At 45.9% G+C, this 23,148-nt stretch overlaps 1 protein-coding gene across 1 annotated transcript; it reads left to right on the top strand.

Moving 5' to 3' along the window:
* Positions 1 to 7,506: 7,506 nt before the first annotated feature.
* On the top strand, positions 7,507 to 21,820 carry LOC311145595 (zinc finger MYM-type protein 4-like). Its single transcript, XM_084181879.1, has 26 exons — positions 7,507 to 7,561; positions 8,585 to 9,074; positions 9,381 to 9,464; positions 9,622 to 9,671; positions 9,856 to 10,020; positions 10,155 to 10,546; positions 10,727 to 10,904; positions 11,051 to 11,263; positions 11,547 to 11,694; positions 12,183 to 12,298; positions 12,608 to 12,976; positions 13,293 to 13,443; positions 13,579 to 13,739; positions 14,458 to 14,620; positions 14,769 to 14,885; positions 15,003 to 15,194; positions 15,453 to 15,598; positions 15,903 to 16,023; positions 16,257 to 16,466; positions 17,438 to 17,532; positions 17,811 to 17,967; positions 18,218 to 18,369; positions 18,716 to 18,830; positions 18,963 to 19,196; positions 19,368 to 19,491; positions 19,682 to 21,820. The coding sequence occupies exons 1-26, from the start codon at positions 7,526 to 7,528 to the stop codon at positions 19,911 to 19,913; spliced, it is 4,611 nt and encodes a 1,536-aa protein (XP_084038005.1). The 5' UTR covers positions 7,507 to 7,525; the 3' UTR covers positions 19,914 to 21,820.
* The last annotated feature ends 1,328 nt before the right edge of the window (positions 21,821 to 23,148 follow it).

Genomic DNA, 23,148 nt, shown 5'->3' with positions numbered 1-23,148 from the left:
TACCACAGGGGAGGGACCGGGTGGGCACTCCGCCTTGGCGGCGGATCCGGCTCCGGGCATGATCCCCACTCGCTCTCTAACCCCCCAAAGTACCCCTGGTCCGGTCTGGCCCTGCTGACCGGAGCTGGACTGCACACTGGTGGAGCGGATTGCTCTAGCTCCGGCGTGAAGCAGCTGACCCGTGCTGAACCAGGCACCAGTGGAACAGGCACGGGCTGTGCCGGACTGACGACGCACACCACTGGCTTGGTGTGGGGAGCATGAACGGCCCGAGCCGGGCTGACGAAGCGCACCACTGACTTGGTGCGGGGAGCAGGAACGGGCCGAGCCGGGCTGACGAAGCGCACCACTGACTTGGTGCGGGGAGCAGGAACGGGCCGAGCCGGGCTGACGAAGCGCACCACTGACTTGGTGCGGGGAGCAGGAACGGGCCGAGCCGGGCTGACGAAGCGCACCACTGACTTGGTGCGGGGAGCAGGAACGGGCCGAGCCGGGCTGACGAAGCGCACCACTGACTTGGTGCGGGGAGCAGGAACGGGCCGAGCCGGGCTGACGAAGCGCACCACTGACTTGGTGCGGGGAGCAGGAACGGGCCGAGCCGGGCTGACGATGCGCACCACTGGCTTGGTGTGGGGAACAGGAGCGGGCCGGACCGGGCTGGAGACTCGCACCATTGGCCTGGTGCGGGGAGCAGGAACAGGCCGGACCGTACTGGGGACACACACCACTGGCCCTACGCAGGGATCTGGAACGGGCCGGACCGGACTGGTAACACACCCCAGTACCCTTCGCCGTGCCTCTACACCTTCCATCCCCTCTTCGACCAGTGGCCCCCGTAACCTGGCGGCCTCCTCTGCCAACCCGCTGGGCCGCTCTGTCGCGGTCTCCATGCTTTTTGCCAGCCTTTCGCCCTTCTGCTTCCACGTCAAGCCCCTCTCCTCCTCACATGGCTTGACCCAGTCGAGGAGGCGAAGGAGATCCGCTAGAGATCTCCCAGGCGATGGCTCCTGGACTTGCTGCTTGGTCCAGTCTTGGTGGGATCTTCTGTCACGATCGTCTAACAGAGATGAGGACCAAGGCGCAGCGTTGCAGGCAAACATACTCTTTATTAGAGACACGATCAAAAACAACAAAACGATAACGTGACAGTTCCCGGTCTAACACAACAGACTAGAAACAAGATCCCACAAACTCTGTGGGGAAACAGGCTGCTAAAGTATGGTTCTCAATCAGAGACAACAAGCAACAGCTGAATCACGTTGCCTCTGATTGAGAACCACACTGGCCAACATAGAACAACAATACTAGAATGTGAAACCTAGAACAAAACACATAGACTTTACACACCCTGGCTCAACATATTCGAGTCCCCAGAGCCAGGGCGTGACAGAGGTAAGGGAGAAGGTCTCCGGAAATGGTCTGGAGAAGAGAGGAGTTGGATAGGGTCAAGCGGGCAGATTGTTGGGCGGCCGGCCGTCACAAGTCGCAAGATTTCATCTGGAGAGAGAGGGGAGAAAGAAGTCAAAGCATAGGGTAGGGCAGTGTGAGCAGGACCAGCGGTGTCATTTGACTTAATAAATGAGGATTGGATGTCGTCAACCTTCTTTCCAAAATGGTTGACGAAGTCATCCACAGAGAGGGAGGAGGGAGGGGGAGGAGGAGGAGGATTCAGCAGGGAGGAGAAGGTGGCAAAGAGCTTCCTAGGGTTAGAGGCAGAGGCTTGACATTTAGAGTGGTAGAAAGTGGCTTTAGCAGCAGAAACAGAGGAAGATAATGCAGAGAGGAGGGAGTGAAAAGATGACAGGTCCGCAGGGAGTCTAGTTTCCTCCATTTCCGCTCGGCTGCCTGGAGCCCTCTTCGCAATGAGTCGTCAAGCCACGGAGCAGTAGGGGAGGACCGAGCCGGCTGGGAGGATAGGGGACATAGAGAGTCAAAATATGCAGAAAAGGAGGAGAGGAGGGTTGAGGAGGCAGAATCAGGAGATCGGAGGGAGAAGGATTTAGCAGAGGGAAGAGATGATAGGATGGAAGAGGAGAGAGTAGCGGGAGAGAGAGAGCGAAGGTTGCAACGACACATTACCATCTGAGTAGGGGCAGAGTGAGTAGTGTTGGAGGAGAGCGAGAGAGAAAAGGATACAAAGTAGTGGTCGGAGACTTGGAGGGGAGTTGCAGTGAGATTAGTAGAAGAACAGCATCTAGTAAAGATGAGGTCAAGCGTATTGCCTGCCTTGTGAGTAGGGGGGGGGGGGGGGGGGGTGAGAGGGTGAGGTCAAAAGAGGAAAGGAGTGGAAAGAAGGAGGCAGAGAGAAATGAGTCAAAGGCAGACGTAGGGAGGTTAAAGTCACCCAGAACTGTGAGGGGTGAGCCATCCTCAGGAAAGGAACTTATCAAGGCGTCAAGCTCATTGATGAACTCTCCAAGGGAACCTGGAGGGCGATAAATGACAAGGACGTTAAGCTTGAATGGGCTAGTGACTGTGACAACATGGAATTCAAATGAGGAGATAGACAGATGGGTCAGGGGAAAAAGAGAGAATGTCCACTTGGGAGAGATGACCAGAGCTGACCAGATGCTCTCGGGGAAGTTGAGGGACTGGAGGGTAGCATAGGCTGAGATGAACTCTGCCTTGTTGGACGCAGAACAGCAGTTCCAGAGGCTGCCAGAGACCTGGAACTCCACGTGGGTCGTGCGCGCAGGGATCACCAGATTAGAGTGGCAACAGCCACGTGGTGTGAAGCGTTTGTATGGCCTGTGCAGAGAGGAGAGAACAGGGATAGACAGACACACAGTTGACAGGCTACAGAGAAAGGCTACAATATGGCTCTATCGCCATTTCAGTTCGCTATTCAATTTTTTAAACTGTTCTCTCTGATTAGGCCCTAATTAATAAAACAAATACTTGTTATCGTTGATAAGCATACATTTAATGATATTCCTAACATTTGAACTACGGGGAAGGCGCAGGGACCTTGTAACATATTTTCATAGACCTTTCTAGAATAATTCTACTTAAGCTATCTAATTCAACCTTTCACATTTCCCAATCCACATAGTAATCTAGGTCTATAGCCCCAATGCGAAAGCTTTACCCACTGTCCCTACCTGTGTTCGAACCAGGGACCCTCTACATACATCGCCAGTCACTCCACACATTCCGCGATGCTTTCAAAGTAAATACTTCCAGTTCATAGAGCAAGTGACGTCACCAAATGAAAACTGCACTAGCTTTCAGCTCATTTAGCAACACAAAGTAATGCTATCTCTCCCTTCACCCATTCTCTATTGAATAAGTGAGTCTTTCTATTTAACCCCAAAACACGCTACAAATTGTCCATTCAACATCACCAAACCAAATACTTAGTAGCATCCGGTCACCACCCACACCAGCCGTTGAATTCACTCATACACACAGACTTCACCGAAATGCCACCGAAATGCCAAATAAACCATAATAGTTCAATGGAGCCCCCTATTGGCTCTCCACTGTTTATACATTACTTCCATACCCACATTAGTTATGGTCCGATTACCCATTAAACCTTATCACATGATCAAACAACGGCACAACCTTAAACTCATATGGGGCGGCAGGCAGCTTAGTGACCAATAGCGCCGCGCCAACAACCGAGAGGTCGCCGGTTCCAATCCCCGAGCCGACCAGGCGAAAAATCTGCCGATGTGCCCTCGAGCAAGGCACCCAACCACAATTGCTCCTGCAAGTCGCTCTGGACAAGAGCGTCTGCTAAATTACCAAAAATGCAAATGTAATTTTCTCTACTTTCTCACCCATGACGTACGTCTACGTTCGGGTGAGCAAGTTCATACGTATATATCGTCAGAAACCCACAGGCACCTCTCAAACAATCGCTTCGTGGTGTTTTTAGCCAATTCTTAATCGACAGAAATCACCCCCTAGTCCTTCCTGACTTTTCAAAAGCCACACTCTCGCTGTCTCCAGCCCCTCCCCTCGCGGCTCTCCCTTCTGTGTCCAGTCGGAACAGGCTTTGTCTGTTTTTCGTTTGAGTGTTTCCAATATTCTGTCGTTATTTAAAGTACATTAGTCTATTTATTTAAATCAAATTATTCCCACCTAATTAGTTAAAGTCGGTGCATATTTATATTTCAACGATAAACCAAATTATTTCAGTCTAATTATTTAACCAGTATTTTGCAGGGTCAAACATCAAACGTTAAATCAAATAATAAACCAAATTGCCTCAACATAATTATTTAAAACCAGTATTATGCTATGTTAAACATCAAACGTTAAATCAAATACTAAACGAAATTGCTTCAACATAATTATTTAAAACCAGTATTATGCTATGTCAAACATCAAACGTTACAGTTCAGTTATATCAGTTCAAACATTTCAGTTTAGTCATACTAGTTATTCATTATTTTACCTTTATGTTCCCAATTGTTATTAACGGGTTATACGGTTTAAGCAACCACAAACCCAATAGTTATTCACAAATTATACAGTTTGGACAGCCACAGACATCTTTAATTCCTAATTAGTTTTCTATCAAGGTATACAGGTTTATTAATTTTAGTAACCCGTATTCCCTCTTTTATTTCGTCTGCAAACACTATTTTATTACACTGGGACACCCTATACTTTAAAGTGCTCCTCCGATCTGGGCGGTACCCCCAAGTACAGCTCCCTGCCGAAGCGCAATACTATAGTGTACTTTAAAGTGCTCCTACGATCATAGCCGTACTAGTTACGGACCTTGCCATAGCGCAACACTATCTAAAATTTCCCGAACCTAGCCGTACCCTCGAAGTTACGGACCTTGCCGGTGTAATTCTTCGAACCTAGCCGCACCCACGTAGTTACGAACCTTGCCGATAGCAATTACTTAAGTCAATTATTCCCTGTATCTTCGAACCTAGCCGTACCCTCGCAGTTACGGACCTTGCCGATAGATGTCAGTATTTTCTCCGAACCTAGCCGTACCCCGCAGTTACGGACCTTGCCGGTAGAACAAATACTCTATGGTACCATGGTTTAACATCACATTCACCAAAGGTTTGCATGTCACAATATTGTGCTTATCTACTCATAATAGTTTCATAATTTAGTTCACTTACATCAGACAGGTGTTTCACAAAATTAATTTGGATAAAGCCAATGTGCAGAACTTTAGTTATATAACAATAGGTGTCTGCTTACCTGTTTTTAGTAGTCCGGACTCTTTGTGAAACACACCGTTCAATGACAGAGATGTCCAATGGGCCGGACAATACCCAGCGAAGTCCCTTCTACCAGATCACGTCGGGGTCACCAATTGTTAAGTTGCGTCAATTCAAATCTGGTATTAGGAACAAAAGAGGTCAACACGACTTCTAAGATATACTAGTATTTTAATTAATGCAAACCACTTCAATGGTAAATATGATGTTCGTATATATACGGGTCCACTGAAATACCACACAGGGCACTCAGAGAACTGATCCATTGTTCTAAGTTCTTCTTCAAATACTCTGACAGTGATAGTTCCCGCTCCTTGCTGGGCCTATCAGGGTAGAGACTGAGTGTGGTTTAGACTTACTCAGCCAATCGTTGGCGCACAGGCTGGACCCAGCCCCTTGGTGCTTTACCGTTGCACACTGTTGCCAGGCATAAGTTGTTATCATCACAACCTGTAGAGTCAGCACCCATAGACACCGTTCCCCTGTACTCTTTGTACCTACGTCCTTGGACGGTTCACAGATCACAAAGAGGCAGTGTTCGTGTATGTGAGACATTTGAGACACAAGTTCTTATCTCCCCCTACTCCCTAACAGCTCCTCACATGAATCACAGCTTGTTATGTGAAACAATTTATATCAGTACAGTACAAACCTATTATGTTTAATCATTAATGCATTCTTTCTAAGCTAGGCATCACATCTAGATCCCCACAGTAAACCTGACCAAAAATGACTTCATATCGGAGTTGTGCCTGTTGTGATAGACAGAGTACTCATCATGGATATAACTTGTTTTAGCATGGACGTTGCCATTGGGGGCTTCCCCATTTTAAAGTAGTCATTGGGTGGGGATTCCTTTGAGTTGGGGGCAATCAGCCAATGAAGAAAATGTACTACTTTAAAATGGAGATAGTCACAATGACGCTGCCCATGCTTTCACAGACGGTATAATCGCACAGATACAAAGATGAGTCCTCTATATATCTCTATGGCCTTTGGTCACGGCGTATCTACAATCTCATTGGCTAGAATGGTCCCACCTGATCTCTCCTCCTCCCGCCTGCCTTCCATCTTTGAGGACATGTATTTCCATTGTTAGAGCAGTCACTCAAATATCTTGTCAATATAATAGACAATCTTTGACAATGTCGAGTCTCCTTTTCGCCTTCTTGTTGACTATTTGATCCTTCTCATTTGACCTGTATGAAACGTTGAGCGATGCAGCTAGAAATAAACGAGATTGTACAACTGATACGCATCAACCCCAGCCCTAGTGATAGATCGTTCGCAAACGAACGGCTCTTTTTGAACGGTTCTTCTTGGTGAACATTGGGAACCGAATCGCATCGGTGAAAGAGCCGTTAATTTGGCTCCCTGATTGGCATACTGCTACTACTGCTTTTTGAGGTTTAAAGTTTTTTCCAAATAAATTACATTCTGAATCGTGTGAATCCTCACTGCAGAAACAATACACAGTGAGGAGAGTACGTCAATCTGGTCAAAGCTGATTTTTTTTCAGTGCATCTTTTTTTTGGGGGGGCAGGATTTTTTTTTTTTTTACGAGCATTTCACAATCTGACATAATGGCAGCTTCCCTTTTGGGTTTTACATTGGATATTTGAAACATGTTCATGGTTTTAGTTCGATTTTTAAGCATTTTGAACGAAGAGCCTTTTGGGAACCAAATGAGCCGGCTCTTTTACGTGAACGGAGCCAAATAAGCCGGCTCACCGAAAAGACTCGGAATGCCCATCACTACCCAGACCCACTGGGTTTGCCTATCTACTGTACATTTATATATGCAACGTTCAAGCTAGTAGGGTACCCAAATAATCAAAATAAGTGCGAAAGTATCGAATTGATCTTAACTGAGAAAACTTAATAAAGTGTCAACATTGGCTATCTACCTATAGAAAAGAGAACGAATTCAGATAATATGTACAATGTGTATATACTGATTTGTTACATTTAATGTATTGCGTTACTGAATCAAATTACCCACGACCATAGACAGATGATGCGCCCATCTATGGACCTTTACGGTACAGCCATACCAGCAGAAAGGGATAGTTCGATATGCATGCAATTTCCCATTGAAAAGCTAGCAGCTACTAAAACATATATTAGAATGCCCCCTCAATGACAATTATTTCATACACATTCTGCAAATCATATATTTTCATGCACAGCGTGAAGTCGCTTTTGCACGATCTCTAACAATAACATTGTGTACAGTGCATCCTAACTAGTTATTTAGCTAGCTAACGTTAGCTGCAAAAAGCATCACCCCCCCTCCACCTCCGAGAAGAACAGCGCGCGACCAAAACATGGCGGAGTCAGAGGAGGCTAAACAAAAATCTCAGGTGAAAATATGTTTGCAAATAATTAAGACATTATTATCTTATTAACTACCCACCTATCTGTTTCTGCTCAGCGTTGTTACAGCTAGTTTCCTGGCTAGCTTGCTAGATTTTCCTCAAGTGCATGACTATGTAGCTTAACGTTACAGTAGCTAGAGTTAGCTAGCTATCTAGCTAGGTTAGCTATTTTAACCTAGCTAGCTAGCAGTGTTCGTTGAACAATCAATCCTCATATCAATAAGGGGCTCCAGTGAAAATAATATCACAGTTCTGTCTAACGTATAATGAGATTGCATCCCTGTGTGAGTATAACGGCTTATGTCATGAGGTCCGAAACTGTATGGCAGTCCAAAACCGCAGGCCAGGGTCGCTGGTTCAACTAAGGCCCATTGCGGCTATTTGAGTAGTTACTACAGTCACTGACCAGAGGTCTGGGCCCTCATGGCACAGGCAGGAGTGTGCTTGCTCTGTATGCAATATGGTTTCTGGTTTAAATTCCAACCAGACCATTCCCCCTCTATCGCTGCACTAGTACGAATAATGTCATCGCTTTCTACACGGGTTAAAATATAATTATTAACTGTTCGAGCCCTGAATGTCGATTGACTAACAGCCGTGTTATATCAGACCGTATACCACTGGTATGACAAAACATTTATTTGTAGTGTTCTAATTACGTTGGTAACCAATTTATAATAGCAATAAGGCACCTCGGGGGGTTGTGGTATATGGCCAATATACCACATCTAAGGGCTGTATCCAGGCATTCAGTGTTGTGTCTTGCATAAGGACAGCCATTAGCTGTGGTATATTGGCCATACACCACACCCCCTTGGGCCTTATTGATTTAAATATATGCTATTTAGCAGAAGCTTTTATCCAAAGTGACTGTCATGCATGCATACTTTTTTCCCCTTATGGGTGGTCCCATGAATCGAACCCCCTATCCTGGCATTGCAAGCGCCATGCTCTACCAATTGGGCTATAGAGGACCACACTTTTTAACCAATTGTCTCCTCCCTACAGCATGAACTCCGGCTGTCCAAGGCTTTTGATGAGGCGGTGAAGCTCTCAGCCCCCACGGCTGGTGAGTCCCAGCGACAACACACTCCCCTGTCAACAAGATCTCTTTGGAGCAGCATCTCAACCGGACCAGTCTTTGGAGCACCAGAACCAGTCGGACGTCCTGACGTTGACCATGATTTTAGCAGTGATGATGAGGGGAATGTATTCCCTCACATCTCTCATCCTACCAGTACCACCTTCTCCCTGGCTGGCCTGGGACCGGGCCAGCCAGAGGATGAGCTGGATGGGGTTCCTGTGTTTGGAGCAGATGAGGAGGAGGAGGAGTGGGACATAGCCCTGCCCAAGGTGGCGCTGGGTGACGTGGAGTCTGACAGAGAGTCAGGCGGACGGCCGGCTGGATTGCCTGACACACGACGTGCAGAGACTCAGGATGATCAAAATTCAACTGACAGATTCCTTGATGCAGTCTCACTTTCCAATGTTAGAACAGGTTAGAATGAAAACATGATGCCTAGTCTGTTGGCCTGTGACGTTCCTCCTCATGCATTTCTTACTCATCACCAATATAACTTTTCTTACTTACATTTCTTACTACTTAAAGGAAAATTCCACTCAAAAACCTGGTATTTGTTTCATTAGTCCACTGTTGAAACAGTCCCAAAATGTTTTATGCATCTGTATCAACAGTGGACTAATGAAACAAATACCAAAATATATAGTTTTTTTAGTGGCATTTTCCTTGGACTTAGGCCTACTTCTTGTGCAGTGCTTAACAACAAAGTCATTCTTTTGGCAGCTTCTGAGGAGGCTAGTCAAATGCAAGGAGAAAGCCATCTTTCAACTAACCCCTCTCAGTCCCCTTCACCAGATAACAGCTTGGGTAAGACTGCAAGCAACCTTGCCCTGCTAGTTATAACTATAGTTTCAATAAAGAACATGATTTAGCAAATGTTTACGCTTCATGCACATGGTATGCACATTATTAGAGCTGTGCTAATGATGATTCCATTAAATGGCCTTTTCTCAATTTCTGTCAGATGGAGGAAGACAGAATCGGTCTATTGCTGGGGGATCCAGCCGTCAAGAGGTCTGTATTGTGTATGACTTTAGTATACCGGTAGTGTAAGTGGAGAGGGGCAGCAAGAAAGAACTGGCAGAGAGCGCGAGAGATCTCAGGATAATTCCCTTTTGCGGAATGCTTTTATGAACATAACACTTTTTTTTAGTGTCGCCTTCATTCATCTATTTCGTCCGTTTACCCTGACCTCCAGAGGTCAGAGAATGTGTTCCAGAACCCAGTGGTGGGGGACAGAGAAGAGCCCCCCATCTCTCCCCTCATGAACATCAAGGATGAGCCCATAGATGAAGGATATGACTGCGCCCTTCTACCCTCAACACGGAGTATCAAGGAGGAGCTGGACAACACAGCTCCTGAGGTCAGCCAATGCTCCCATGCCCTGCCTTAGATGTCCCCTTTTACAACATATTGATATGATGATTCTGTTATGCTATATTATTGTTTCTATATTATTATTATTATTTCTCTGTTCTTATTTGTTGTATGTTACAGGAGGAGCTGAGGATTAGTTCTGTCTTTTCTGTTGGTGGAGGAAATGCGTATGGCTCGCCCACTGCCGCTCCCCAGACCTCCACCTCCATATTTGGACCAGGAAGAAGTCTAGTTCCACAGGGGCCAACGATGACCCTCAGGAGCCTGGCTCCAGTGCCCCAGCCACCCCCTCCCCAGCCCCAGCCCCAGCCCCAGGCCCAGGCCCAGGCCCCTAGCGGCTCCAACCCAGCCAACGCAGTGCGTGTGTCCTGCTCTGGCTGCTCTAAGATCCTGCTGCGTGGTCAGACTGCCTTTCAACGGAAAGGATCCACCCAGCTCTTCTGCTCCACTGTCTGCCTCACTGGGTTCACCCTGCCTCCCATCAAACGGAGAACCTGCTACCAGTGCCTAAAGTGAGTCACTCAGCTACTGACTCACCTCAACTCAACTCCAACTTTCTATCATTCTACTATCATCCGATTCCCAGTGTTACTGTGGTGGTGCACCAAATAACTTCCCCGTTGTTCATAACTGTATCGCTGTTTATAACCATTTCATCTCTTTAACTCGTTTATACCTCTTAATTTCTTCAGGGAGATTGAGGACCCCAAGGATGTGATCAGTGTGATTACAGACAATAACCTGAAGGATTTCTGTAGCCAGTTCTGCCTCTCTGTGTTCAACCGCAAGAGGAAACCAGGGACTATTTCCATGCCTTCTTTCCAAGAGCCCGCCGCCCCGACATGCAGTATGTGCAAGAAGAGCGACACGGTAAGGGACAAAACAGACAGCCACTGGTTTGCCTAGTTCACTCTCATTTCTAACTCAACCTCAGGTGAGGTTACATGAGGAAATGTTTGATTTGACTTGATAATCCTGCCTGATTTGGTAATCCCCCACCCCCATATCTCTCTCAGATTCAGCACGAAGTGACTCACCAGGGCTCCTTGCACAAACTGTGTAGCGATGAGTGTTTCATGCACTTCCGCTCCTCCCACAACCTGGTCATAAACGTGTGTGAGAGCTGTGGCGAGTACTGCGCCAGTACTGACAGGAACTGCCGGTCGCTCCGAGTAGAGGGCGTCACCATGAAGTTCTGCAGTCGTACCTGCATTAGCACTTTTAAACGGGTAAGTACGTACAGTCAGGTGTAAACACAGACAGTCCTCCATAGAAACTGGAGTCCACTTTTAAAAACTGTCTGGCCTTGATTGTCATATGTACTTTGAACTTCTATCAGGTACAATCAGAGGAGGATGGGCCTCCCCTCCAAGTCTGGTTCCTCTCAATGTATCTCTATGAATACATTATTGATGTTATGCACATTTGTCTCACTGAGTCCCCCTGTCCCACCTCCGCCATCATCAAATCTCTTCTTCTTATCAACTCTTTCCCATTGTTCCTGTATGACAGACGACCACGAAGGTGATGCCGTGCGGTCACTGTCGTGATCTGAGACTCATGTCTGACATGGTGGAGAGCACCGATACGGATGGCAAGGTGGAGCTCTTCTGCAACTCCATCTGTGTCAATAACAGCCGGCCACAGAACGACCTGTCAGGTAGCACTGACTTTACCATGGTATAAGCGGAAGTCTGCAAAAGTATTTTCATTTATCAATATTTTAGGCCATATGTTGTCTGAAATCTGTTTTGGACTGGTATAATCTTTTATGGAATGCATCTGCAGGTCGATTTAGTCCAATAATGATTACTCAGAGAGTGGGGAAAAAAACCCTGAAGTGGATTCTTGACAAGGCTCGGTCGGGATTTATTTTCCGCAAGCCAGCAAACAATTAATTGTTTCAACCAATATTTTGCCATGAAATTGGTTTTAAATTGTATTTGCAGTGGTATTAAAAAATGATTAAATTGTCTGATTTTGACCTGTTGAATTGTTATGGAATCAGATTTTTTATAGATATCTACTGTTTATTAATGAACTGTTTAAAGATGGCTTGTGGTAGTCTCAGCCCATCTGTGACCCCTTGCTGACTAATATGCGAAAAATTGCTATTCTATAATATGGTCTCTTTGTTGTCACAAACAGGAACGGCATTCCCTTGTACCTACTGCAAAGTGAAGGCTGTCTCTCAGTACCACCTGGCCATGGTAGATGGCAGCATCCGCAACTTCTGCTCTTACACCTGCGTCAAGACCTTCCGGGTATTCATTGATTAATTGGCTAAATGGATCAAAACAGAATGTATATTACATATGATCTGTGCTTTCTATGTGTGTATATTAGACTGTTCAGTCTCTGTTAGGTAGATTTGAGAGGGATATGATGTATTTTTCAGCATGCATTTAGGTTCACGTTAATTTTACATAATTGCACATATGCACAACCAAACATAAAACGTAATGCATACAATACAGGTCAAATTGAGAAGATGCCAATCAGCCTATATATAATGGATTTTACGGAATGCATCATGTTTTTTTAATGTGTTCTCCTTTGATGTGATGTGGTAGGAGGCCGAAGGCAGCCAGCCTCCCCCCCAACAGGGCCAGATGAATGGCTCCTCATCCACTGCTCCTCCCATGGTGTCTCCATACCTCCAGACCCCTCCAGCACTACCCCAGGGCTACTCCCATCCTTACTCCCCATCCTGGGTCCCCACCACTGGCCGCCCGTACGCGCCAACCCAGATCTCTGCTCCACCTCTACCCTATCGAGCCGCCCCAGGCTTGGCTAGGGCCTATGGGGTAGGGCAGCATCAACCAGGGCCGCCCATGGCCCCCACCTCCTCCTTTACCTCCGCCACCAGTGGACCTGTGAAACTCTCCTGCCATCAGTGTCCTCAGCAGTTCCGCTGGAAACCTGAGCTCTATGAGTACAATGTAAGTCCCTCTCTCTCGATCCTGTACCATGTTTATTACATTTGAGGTGTCATGGGGATGGTAGTTTTGTGATAGGTATTGTAGTTTTGTCTATTGTTCAGACCCTCCTTCGTGTGATAGTAATTGTAGTTTTGTCTAATTCTCTGAGCCCTCCTCTTCAGACGGGGGTTGTAGTTTTGTCTAATGCTCACACCCCTCATGCCCTCCTCTTGTGATGGGGGTTGTAGTTTTGTCTAATAATGCTTTTCTGATGGGGGTTGTAGATTTATGTCTAATGCTCTTTGTCCTTCTGGGCTCTTGTGTTGTGTTCCTTCAGGGTCGCACCATGCAGTTCTGTTGCAAACTGTGCTGTGTTGAGTTTAAGAAACGGAGTAATATCAAAGTGAGGTGTGAGTACTGCAAACTGGAGAAGGTAGTCAAAGAAGTCATCAGATATGACCTCATTGACCGGCCCTTCTGCAGTGAGAGTGAGTACCAAAGCCCCTTTCTCGCTTTCTCCTAGTCCTTTTTAACTATTTGTCATAAATAGAACAATGATTTAATCATTTATGTTTTGAGTATAATATTGTACACTAACTGTCTGTGTGTGGGTGTTGTAACAGGCTGTAAGCTGCTCTTCAAGCACGACATGAAGGGGCCATGGCGGACGTGTGCCTATTGTGCAGACATCAGCCCCAAGATGATCCACAACCACTTTGGTGGCAGGATGCAAGAGTTCTGCAGGGACGCGTGCATGTCCAACTACACTGTTCTCTTCTATGAGGTCAGAGCCAGAAGAATCTTTATGCATGTTGACCTTTATGTATGTAGCAAGCATTTCAGAGGAGGAGTGCTGATTTAGGATCAGTTTTGCCTTAAGACGACAATGAATAAGACTGCAGGGACCTGATTCCTACTCTTGTTTTAGTTTTTTGTTGGTGTTTTACCCACTTTTTCGTGGTATCCAATTGGTAGTTACAGTCTTGTCCCATTGCTGCAACTCCCGTATGGACATGGAAACACAACCCAACCGAACCGCACTGCTTCTTGACACAATGCCCGCTTAACCCGGAAGCCAGCCGCACCAATGTGTCGGAGGAAACACCGTACACCTGGCAACCCGGAGTCAGCGTGCACTGCGCCCGGCCCGCCACAGGAGTCGCTAGTGCGCGATGGGACAAGAACATCCCTGCCGGCCAAACCCTCCCCTACCCTGGACAACGCTGGGCCAATTGTGCGTCGCCCCATGGGTCTCACGGTCGCGACAGAGCCTGTACTCGAACCAGGATCTCTAGTGGCACAGCTAGCACTGCGATGCAGTGCCTTAGACCACTGCGCCACTCGGGAGGCCAGGACTCCTACTCTGAGTCGCTTTATGAATACATACCCTGATCTCTCACTCTCTTGATTTGATTACCACTTCCTGTGACCTATCTATGTAGCCCACAAATGGCTGAAGTCCTTTGAATTGCTGAACTGTTTGTTGTCCTTCCCCTACCCAGATGGCTAAGTGTGAGTGCTGCAGACGTCAAGGGAAAATGAGAGAGCAACTGAAGTGTTTTGGGGCAATAAGGCACTTCTGTAACCTGGAGTGTGTTATTCAGTACTGCTATCAGACCTTCCAGCTGCACCCTCGGACTAGCAACGGCACCACTACTACACAGGGTACTACTAAATTATATACACATTTCTCTTGAAAACTACTACCTGGTTGGATGACCAATCGCTGCACCTCAGTTTAATGATTGACTTAGGCCTACTACTCAACATGTCTCTCCTCCCCTCTTTCCTTCCCTTCTTTCTCCCCCTGTAGGTCCGTCCCAACCTCTATTCTCCCTCTCCAAGCCAGCTCCTGTCATTGCTGATGTTGTCTCGTTGGCCACCTCTCCTGCTGGCCAGCCCCATGCTACGGCTGCCACTGCCCTCACAGGTAGCTAGCACACTTATCTAGAACACTGGCTAATACTGAGCACGGTTAAGACATTGTGAATGAGTGGTCTAATAATATAAGCTTTGTAGTTAAGACTGGTTTTTGTTTTGCTTGCAGGAGCTCTTCCTACGTCTAACTCTCATGGCAAGAGCCTTGACGATGCGAGTACCCAGACGGACGCCATGAGGATCTCAGCCCGCCGTCGGATCATGAAGAACAAGGCCATCATCTGTAAACCCCTCATGCTGGACCAGGAAACCAGCTGCCAGATTCAGACGCAGGCAGCAGAGAAACCAATGGCACCCATGGGTAAAACAACAAACTAACATCTGTGATTTTTAGAACTTGATTCTTTAAATTATTGTAATATTTTTTGAACAAACTAGCTACTTTTTAAGATGTCCCGTCCATAAAGTTATTAATAATATCTTCATTATATTTCTATGGCACCACCCTTCCACTGAATTTGTAAATCAGACCTTCCACTACATGTACATAGTATGCCCACTTGGTTTAAAGGGTTAGTAATGATCTCTGATTGTCATCTCGCTCTCGTTGTTGTTGTAGGGTTCACAGAGACTGGGTTCACGTACACAGAGAACGGGGAGAAAGTGCGGGTGGTTGTGATGCCCGTTCCTGTGCCAGTCTTCATCCCAGTGCCCATGAACCTGTACAGCCAGTACACTCCTGTGCCCATGGGTATCCCTGTGCCTGTACGTCTGCTCTGCGTCCTCGCCTCATGCCCACATCCACTGTCTCTTTATATGCCTTAAAATAGAATAGATACTTTATTTTCAATTTTTCAACGGGAATTACCAGGAAGTACCCATCTCTGGTGGCCTAAACACTCACATGCCCCCCCCCCCCCCCCACACACACACACTCTCGTGTCTTGGGTTGTTGTACTTCTGAGCACCCTACTAATACCCCCACCATGTTTCATTGTGTGTTCTTTTAATGATTGGTGAAGTTGGCTGGTTAAACCATGTTTTAATGTTCTCTGTACCCTCTGTTCAGGTCCCAGTGCCCATGGTAATACCCCCCTCGTTAAGCCGCTCAGAGCTCAAGGACAGGAAAGACGGTGTCGCATCTCAAACCATGGCCGAGCAGGAGAAAGACAAACCTGTCTCCCATGGAGGTGAAGATAATCATTTTTACTCTGAGCTGCGGCTGTTCATGTATGAGAACGTTACTGTCTATCTTTATTGTTGCTTGAACAGGTCTCTCTTGCATTTATCTCAATAATGAGACTAACCTGTATTAATAGATAAACACTCTGTTAGAAAAGCAACCTGTTAAATGAAAATCACTGGTGGAGGATCTTACTGAAGGGTTAGATAACATCTGTCTGTGTGTGGTGTTTATCCACAGACCAAGGCAGCGCCTACAGTGGAGACCTGGAGTCAGAGGCTGTGTCCACCCCCCACAGCTGGGGTGGAGAGGCTGTGTCCACCCCCCACAGCTGGGGTGGAGAGGATGAGTCTACAGCCAACCCCCAGAGAGGGACAGAGGGTCCTGGCGACCCCCCCAGCACAACCTCCTCCCCCAACATGTTGGACCTGGAGGCTGACTACCCCCCTGGTGAGAAAGGCTCTGAGAACAGCTACATTTATGTTCCCAGGTTTTATTTAGTGAAAAATATTTATTAAACATTTATTTATCCAGTTAAGAATAAATTATTATTTGCACTAGCTAGGTTTCCATCCAAATAATGCGAATATTCTACAATCCGCATATAGAAAATATGCACATTTTCCCTCCAGTGGTATGTTTCTACCAAATGGACTTGTTGCGTAAATGTTTTTGTGCGTGATGACAGTGCACACAAAATGTACTTTTTCGCTTAAGTTTTCATATACCGAATGAAAATCAAAAGTTTGTGTTTTCATCACATTTTCAACTCTACTGATAGTTCTGTCACAAATTGTTGCATTAAATAGCAAATGTGCCTACTCTGGTCTTGGCACCTGCTCTCTAGCCAACAGCTCGCAGATACAGTGCGGGTAGGATGTGCGGTTTGTCTAGTCTACATGATGAGATTATTATGGATAAACGGCAGTCAAGCATCGATCATCATGTCACCAGAATAAGACCCTCGATATTTATTGGAAAGGAGCATCAAGCTCATCACCTTGCACATTCACCACCCTGTGAAGTTCATCATAAGTTATTTCATCTGTAGCCTAATAAACTGCATGGTTTCCCGAGTCGTAGTGGGAGGACCACACACCATATCATCGCGTGACTCCAAGTTTATTGGTTATTATATCAATATTTGCGCATAATGGTGTTTACACCGACATTTCCCACATAATTAATTTTACCGACATAAAAAGATCCCACCATGTCGAACGAACAAATTATCTGTCAGCATTTATAAAATTACACCGACACTTCCTGTTTCCATCACAGCTGTTGTGATTTTTAAAAAATACGATATGACTTTACTCGCATAAAAACTGTGGATGGAAATGTGGTTAATGATGAACTTGCAAATTCCCACAGATCACATTTGTATCCCCTGTATAACTGTGTATTCAATGCTGTTTCAGAGTCGTTTGATCATGCTGCAGTGAAGGGGCAGAGGCTGACTGTACAGGCCACAAGACACAAGAGATCCAAAGATGGCTTACCTCCCAGAAAACGGGTATGTCTATGCTGTAGTCTGCGTCCCAAAGGGTACCCTATTTCCTTTAGTGTGGTTACTGGCCCAATGCTATATATAGGTAACATAACTAGTTAGTTAGGTAGTATGGCCTCTGTCACATCAGCACCATTATTACTATTGACTGCAATAGGGTTTCATTATTAGATAATGATATCAAAGCTATTATACAGTAAAAGCAAGTTGTTTCTCCTCCTACTACGTTGTTGGTCCAAACCTTTGTCCCTTTCCCTTTCTGTGGGCGCTTGTCTGTATTGCAGAGTCGTAAGCGAAGTGGGACTGTGAACATGGTGGAGCAAACTGTTTCACTCCCTCCTGCCAGATCAAAACTCCACCACAAGTACGGGGTGAAAGCCTGGAAGAATTGGGTGTTGCAAAGGAACAAGCAGTTTGACTGTGAATTTTCCAAAGATCCCTGTGAGTCAATCCTAACTGCACAGACCATTTTTAGATCTTTGCTTATCATGTAGATTGATTGATTCATTGATTTGTTAATTAAAGTGCCTTGCAACATTTCAGATGCCATGCCCAGATGAGCTTAAAATATGCTACCGGTATTCATGTACAGTACCTCTGTGGTGTTCAGTAGCCATCTTTTTCGCTATGGCAGCTAAATCCATTGTTCTCTAATCTGGTTTTCTGTGCCCTTGTGTCTCCCCTACGGCAGCTAAATCCATGGTTTTGAAGGAGGACGTGTTGCAGTGTAACTCCTCTGAGCTTAGTTATGGCCTCTGTCGCTTCATCAGTGAGGTCCGTCGCCCCAACGGTCAGGCCTACCCCGCTGACAGCATCTTCTACCTCTGTCTGGGCATACAGCAGGTATTGAGCCTCCATGTTAATACCTAGTATTTTATTCCATACTTTGTTATCCAAATTACTCATATCTAACGCCATACTATGTTATTCACTGTGGTACCACCTTTTCTGTCTGTCAGTGGCCATACTTCAAATACGGTTCTGTCTATTTTGAGGTTTGATTGCCCCAGTTATACTGATGTGATAGCAGCTAATACTGTTTGCAGCCTAGTACCATCAATAGTATTTGCACTTTTCCTATAGCAACTGCCCCAGGGGCAGCAACATCAATTGTACTTGCCCCTCTGCCAAATATGATATGTAGTGCCTAATGCCTCTCTCCCTCACCATCTCTCATTTGGCTCGGCAGTATCTATTTGCGAATGGAAGGATAGAGAATATCTTCACTGATGTGCTCTACCACAAGTTCAGCATGGAGATTACTATGATGCTACATTACTGGAGACCTACCCTGCTGCCCAGCGGTAAGAATATTTCTAGTCTTCTTCGTTTCTTCTTCTATGCCTGTCGTATCCCTTTAATATCGATGGAACATTTGAAAGGCATTCAAAATGATGACCCATACCTCTGTCCCTCCCTCCACTGTCTGTTTCTAGGCTACTTGCATTCCCGTGTGGAGGAGGAGTACCTGTGGGACTGTAAACAGCTGGGGGCCTACTCCCCCATCGTGCTGCTCAACACCTTGCTCTTCTTTGGAACCAAGCTGTTCCAGTTCAAGACCCAGAGCCAACACAGACGTTTGTCCTTCGCCAACTTCACCCACTGTACCAGGGTCACTAAGAACGGCAAAAGCGCCTTCCTGAGGTTTAGGCCTTGTCAGGACACTGCCGGTGAGTTCCGACCTCAATGGTGTTAAAGGCTATCACATTCTATTATACTTTATATATCCCATTAGTGGCAATTAAGAAATGCTTTGCCATATCACAAGCAATAACATCCTCCACAAGCTCCATAATGTGCTAGGTTGTATGTTGATTTATTCTCTTTGTGTGCGTATACAGAGCTGCTAGCTTTGCCTGCCAAGAGGAAGCTGGATGATGAGGAAGGTGACATGGAGATGCCTGAGAACACTGAGAACCCACTACACTGCCCTGTCAGACTCTACGAGTTCTACCTCTCCAAATGGTGAGATTACATAAAACATATTTATTCCTGTTATATTTCACTCTGTTACTGTAGCTATATGACTTGTTTAGATATTGACAATGTTTTAATGCCTCTCAATGTTTCGCAGTCTGAAAAAGAGAAATGGAGAATATTTCTGTAATGGCTGCCTATCGATTCATTATATAATCCTCTTTTTCTCCACCTCCAGCTCAGAGTCTGTGAAGAATAGACCAGGCCTGTTCTACTTGCAGCCAGAGCTCTCCTGTCACTCCAGCAGCTCGCTGTGGTACTCTGGCCAGCAACTAGAAGGCGCTGCACTGGAGAGCATGCTAACACGCATCCTGGCTGTACGGGAGGTCCACCTTAATGAGCCTCCACTGCATCATCACTCTACTGAAGCTTCAGCAGCCTCCACCGATGACAACGATGACAGCTCATAGTGGATATAACAGACTCATGGAATGGCACCCTATTCCCTATATAGTTCAGTGCACTACTTTTGAACAGGGCCCATAGGGCTCTGGACAAAAGTAGTGTACTATATAGGGGATAGGGTGCTATTTCAGACGCAACCATGGACATGTTGCAAACATCCACAATCATGTAAAGACACTACGATAAGATACTGTCTGACACTTCATTTAGTTTTTCATAATGTCTTTGTTTCTAGATTCTAGTTTTAGAGGATGAATGGAATCATGGCTAACAAAACATAAAAATACTGTTAATGTTACATTAGTGTCTGTTTGTTTTTCTAATTTGTTACTATAGCTGAACATTTTATTGTTACTTTCTACTAATCTGCCTTTGTTCTAAGGGCCCACACAACTAATTCCATAGTATCGATCATCCACACTACTAACTAAACCAAGGTGATCACATAATGTTGTACATAGTTTCGTTGATTTTTTTTGTTAGTTTTTTGTATGGATCCCTCTGTTATGGACTTGAATAAGCAACATTATTATGCAAAGGACATTTCTGTCTGCTCTGCTGTTTGTTCTCTGAAGGGATTAAAAGACAACCTCTGACTCTGAGAATAAAACTCAGAAACCGATTGAAAATGTTCGTTCACTGTGAAAGTCATCAGCATTTAGATTTGAATAATATGGTAAATTCCACCTGGTCCTGTATGCAAATCTGAGTGGAGCTGAGGAGTCGTTTTAATCTGCTTAAGTGTATGATTTACTGATTGATGGTTCAAAGGTGGGGTTATGTATCTCTGTTGTGATGCTTATGCTTTAGCAGTGCAGAGTCATGTGGTACAGTACATTATGTTTTCATGGACAAATAGAAAAGCTAGTCAGACCACGCTCTCGTTGCATGTGCGAAAGGGCATGAGTGGGAGGAAAGAGGGCACTGTACTGAGAGAAGTGGTACTGAGGGATTGAGTGTGTTGAGCGAAGAAGAGTTTGTGTGGGAGGGAGAGGAGGCAGATGGATAAAAGATCAAACTGCAGGCTGAATTTTTATCCTCCTGTATCTCTCAGCCAAGCCAATCACATTGAAACTGGTTGTATAACAACATGTTTTGTTTTCTACACCATTTTCTGATTTGTTTCGAATGATGTAAATTCAAGGATATCATTCTGTCAGTGTCACATCACCTGTGTAAGATGGAGAAGCTGTGACTGTCCTTCTTTTCACCTCTTTAGAAACGTCTGATGATTTCCCCTGCTGATTCATGTCTGGAGAGGAAATCAAAGCCCACGGCGGTCAAACCTAAATAGAGAGAATAGGGGACGGAGATAAAGAAAGAAGAGACAAAGTTAGTCTTTAACAGCTCCAAACCTCTTAAGCCCTGAAGCAGCCTTAGAAACGTGGGGGAGGGGAATCTGTAATTGTGTGTGTGAGAGAGAGATGGAGAGCGTGAGAGAGAGGAGGGGGGCGGTTTGCGTTGGTGTTGAAATATTTGTCAAATAATCAGTGCCTGTGAGCAGACAAGGATGATTTACATGGTTTCTTAAACCTTCATTTCTTCATTTCAGAAATGCTTTATTCTGGAGCGCAAGCAAGAAAGGGGATGTATTGATCAGCTACCATGGCAATAACAGGTGTTTGGCATCTGACTTTATTGATGGGCACAATGGAAGTTGATGACAGCAGAGACAAGTATGAGGAGAAGCCGATGCAGAGATAGACGATGGGAAATGCTTTCGGGGTTCTGAATGGACCAGCACTGAGAGAGCAGTGAGTTACCCGACATCATGTTGTTGAAGTAGTGTTATTTTCTGAAGCTGCAACTACTAAATTCCTCTGTTTTTGTGTTGGCTGCAGTCAGAGGAAGCGAGCAAAATTGTTCTTTAAAATACCTGTATGTATGACAAAAAATAAATTCCCCAAGCTCCTCTACTGTTATTATTGAGAGGAGACGGTTTTGACAGACTTTACAGATGGCACTCCTCAATCAGAATATTTCTCATATTTGCAGTTGATTATTGCATGATCAAAAGGAATGAGCTGACATGCATCTTACACATTTTTAAGTTGTCTCCCTGCACCTCTTGTCTATCTAGTATATTTTAATTACGATCTCTATTTGGACTACTCTTAAAAAAAGAAAACAATTACTGACAGTAATTTTTGCTGGTAGTGGAAAGAACACTATGGGGAAGCCTCTTAGTCGACCGGGTTGCTGCAGGCAGAGCTCCTGCTGCCTGGAGAAGAGTGTGGATGGGGATGGCTATAATGAGGACGGTTACATCCCCCAGCGCTCCATCTACGACACGATGTGTATCAATGAACATATTGACCATGGCTCTGCTCAGAGCACCATAACCTCCAGAGGAGGCCAGGACAACAACTTCTCTAGCAATGGCAACCTAGGGGTGGGAGCAGGTGCCAGTGGGGACATGATCACGTTCGATGCACGATCACGATCCACGACTCCCATACCTTCCGTAGGTAGGAGGCTGGACGAAAGGGTGATCTTTGACCAGCTAAAGCTGGTTGAAGCTGGCCAGAGCAGCCGGTTTGGGGGTAGGTCAGTGTCCCCCAGTGTCTCCTTGATGTCAGCCCCTGAGGGAACTTCCTCTTCCAGTGGCAAGAGACATCAACACCAGCATGATAGCGGCAAGAGAGGGGACAACGGCCGGCAGTCCTGGAAAGTCCTAACACCCCCGAAGAACCTTGAACATCTAGAACTATCATCTGGTGATGTAATGGAGAAGAATTTCTTAAATCCTCTCTACCTACAACACAGCATGACCTCCCCTCTCATCTCACCCTTCTCTGGGTCACCCCTCTCCTCAGGCTGTCACACCCCTGTGTTCTACTCCCCAGCCAAACCCCTGCCGTTTCAGCAGCATAGCTTCATCTTCGAAGAATCACCCCCCTCTCAGCCTCGTCACCCGCCTCCCAAACCCCCTCTCGCCCAGCTCTCTGTGACGGCCCTCCAATGTGTTCAAGAGGATCTCAGAAGGATAGGAGAAAGAGATAGAGAAAGAAAGAAAGAGAAAGGGGTAGAGATTGAGAAAAAAAGGGAGGTATCCCACTCAGTGGGCTCAATGTCTCAAGAGGAGAATGTTGGGGTTTTTGGGTTTGCGCCGAGGACCAAGGCACTGGACTCAGCCATTGACAATGATTCTCCCTTCTCCCCAGAGCCTCCCCATGACACTACCCCCCTCATGCTCGATCAGATTTCCCCAGGACCTGCTCCTGCTCGTGCTCTGAGCCC

Source organism: Coregonus lavaretus (genome assembly GCF_964263955.1).
Source record: "Coregonus lavaretus genome assembly, chromosome: 18".
NCBI classification, from domain to species: Eukaryota; Metazoa; Chordata; class Actinopteri; order Salmoniformes; family Salmonidae; genus Coregonus; species Coregonus lavaretus.
This window is presented reverse-complemented; position numbering and strand designations above follow the sequence as displayed.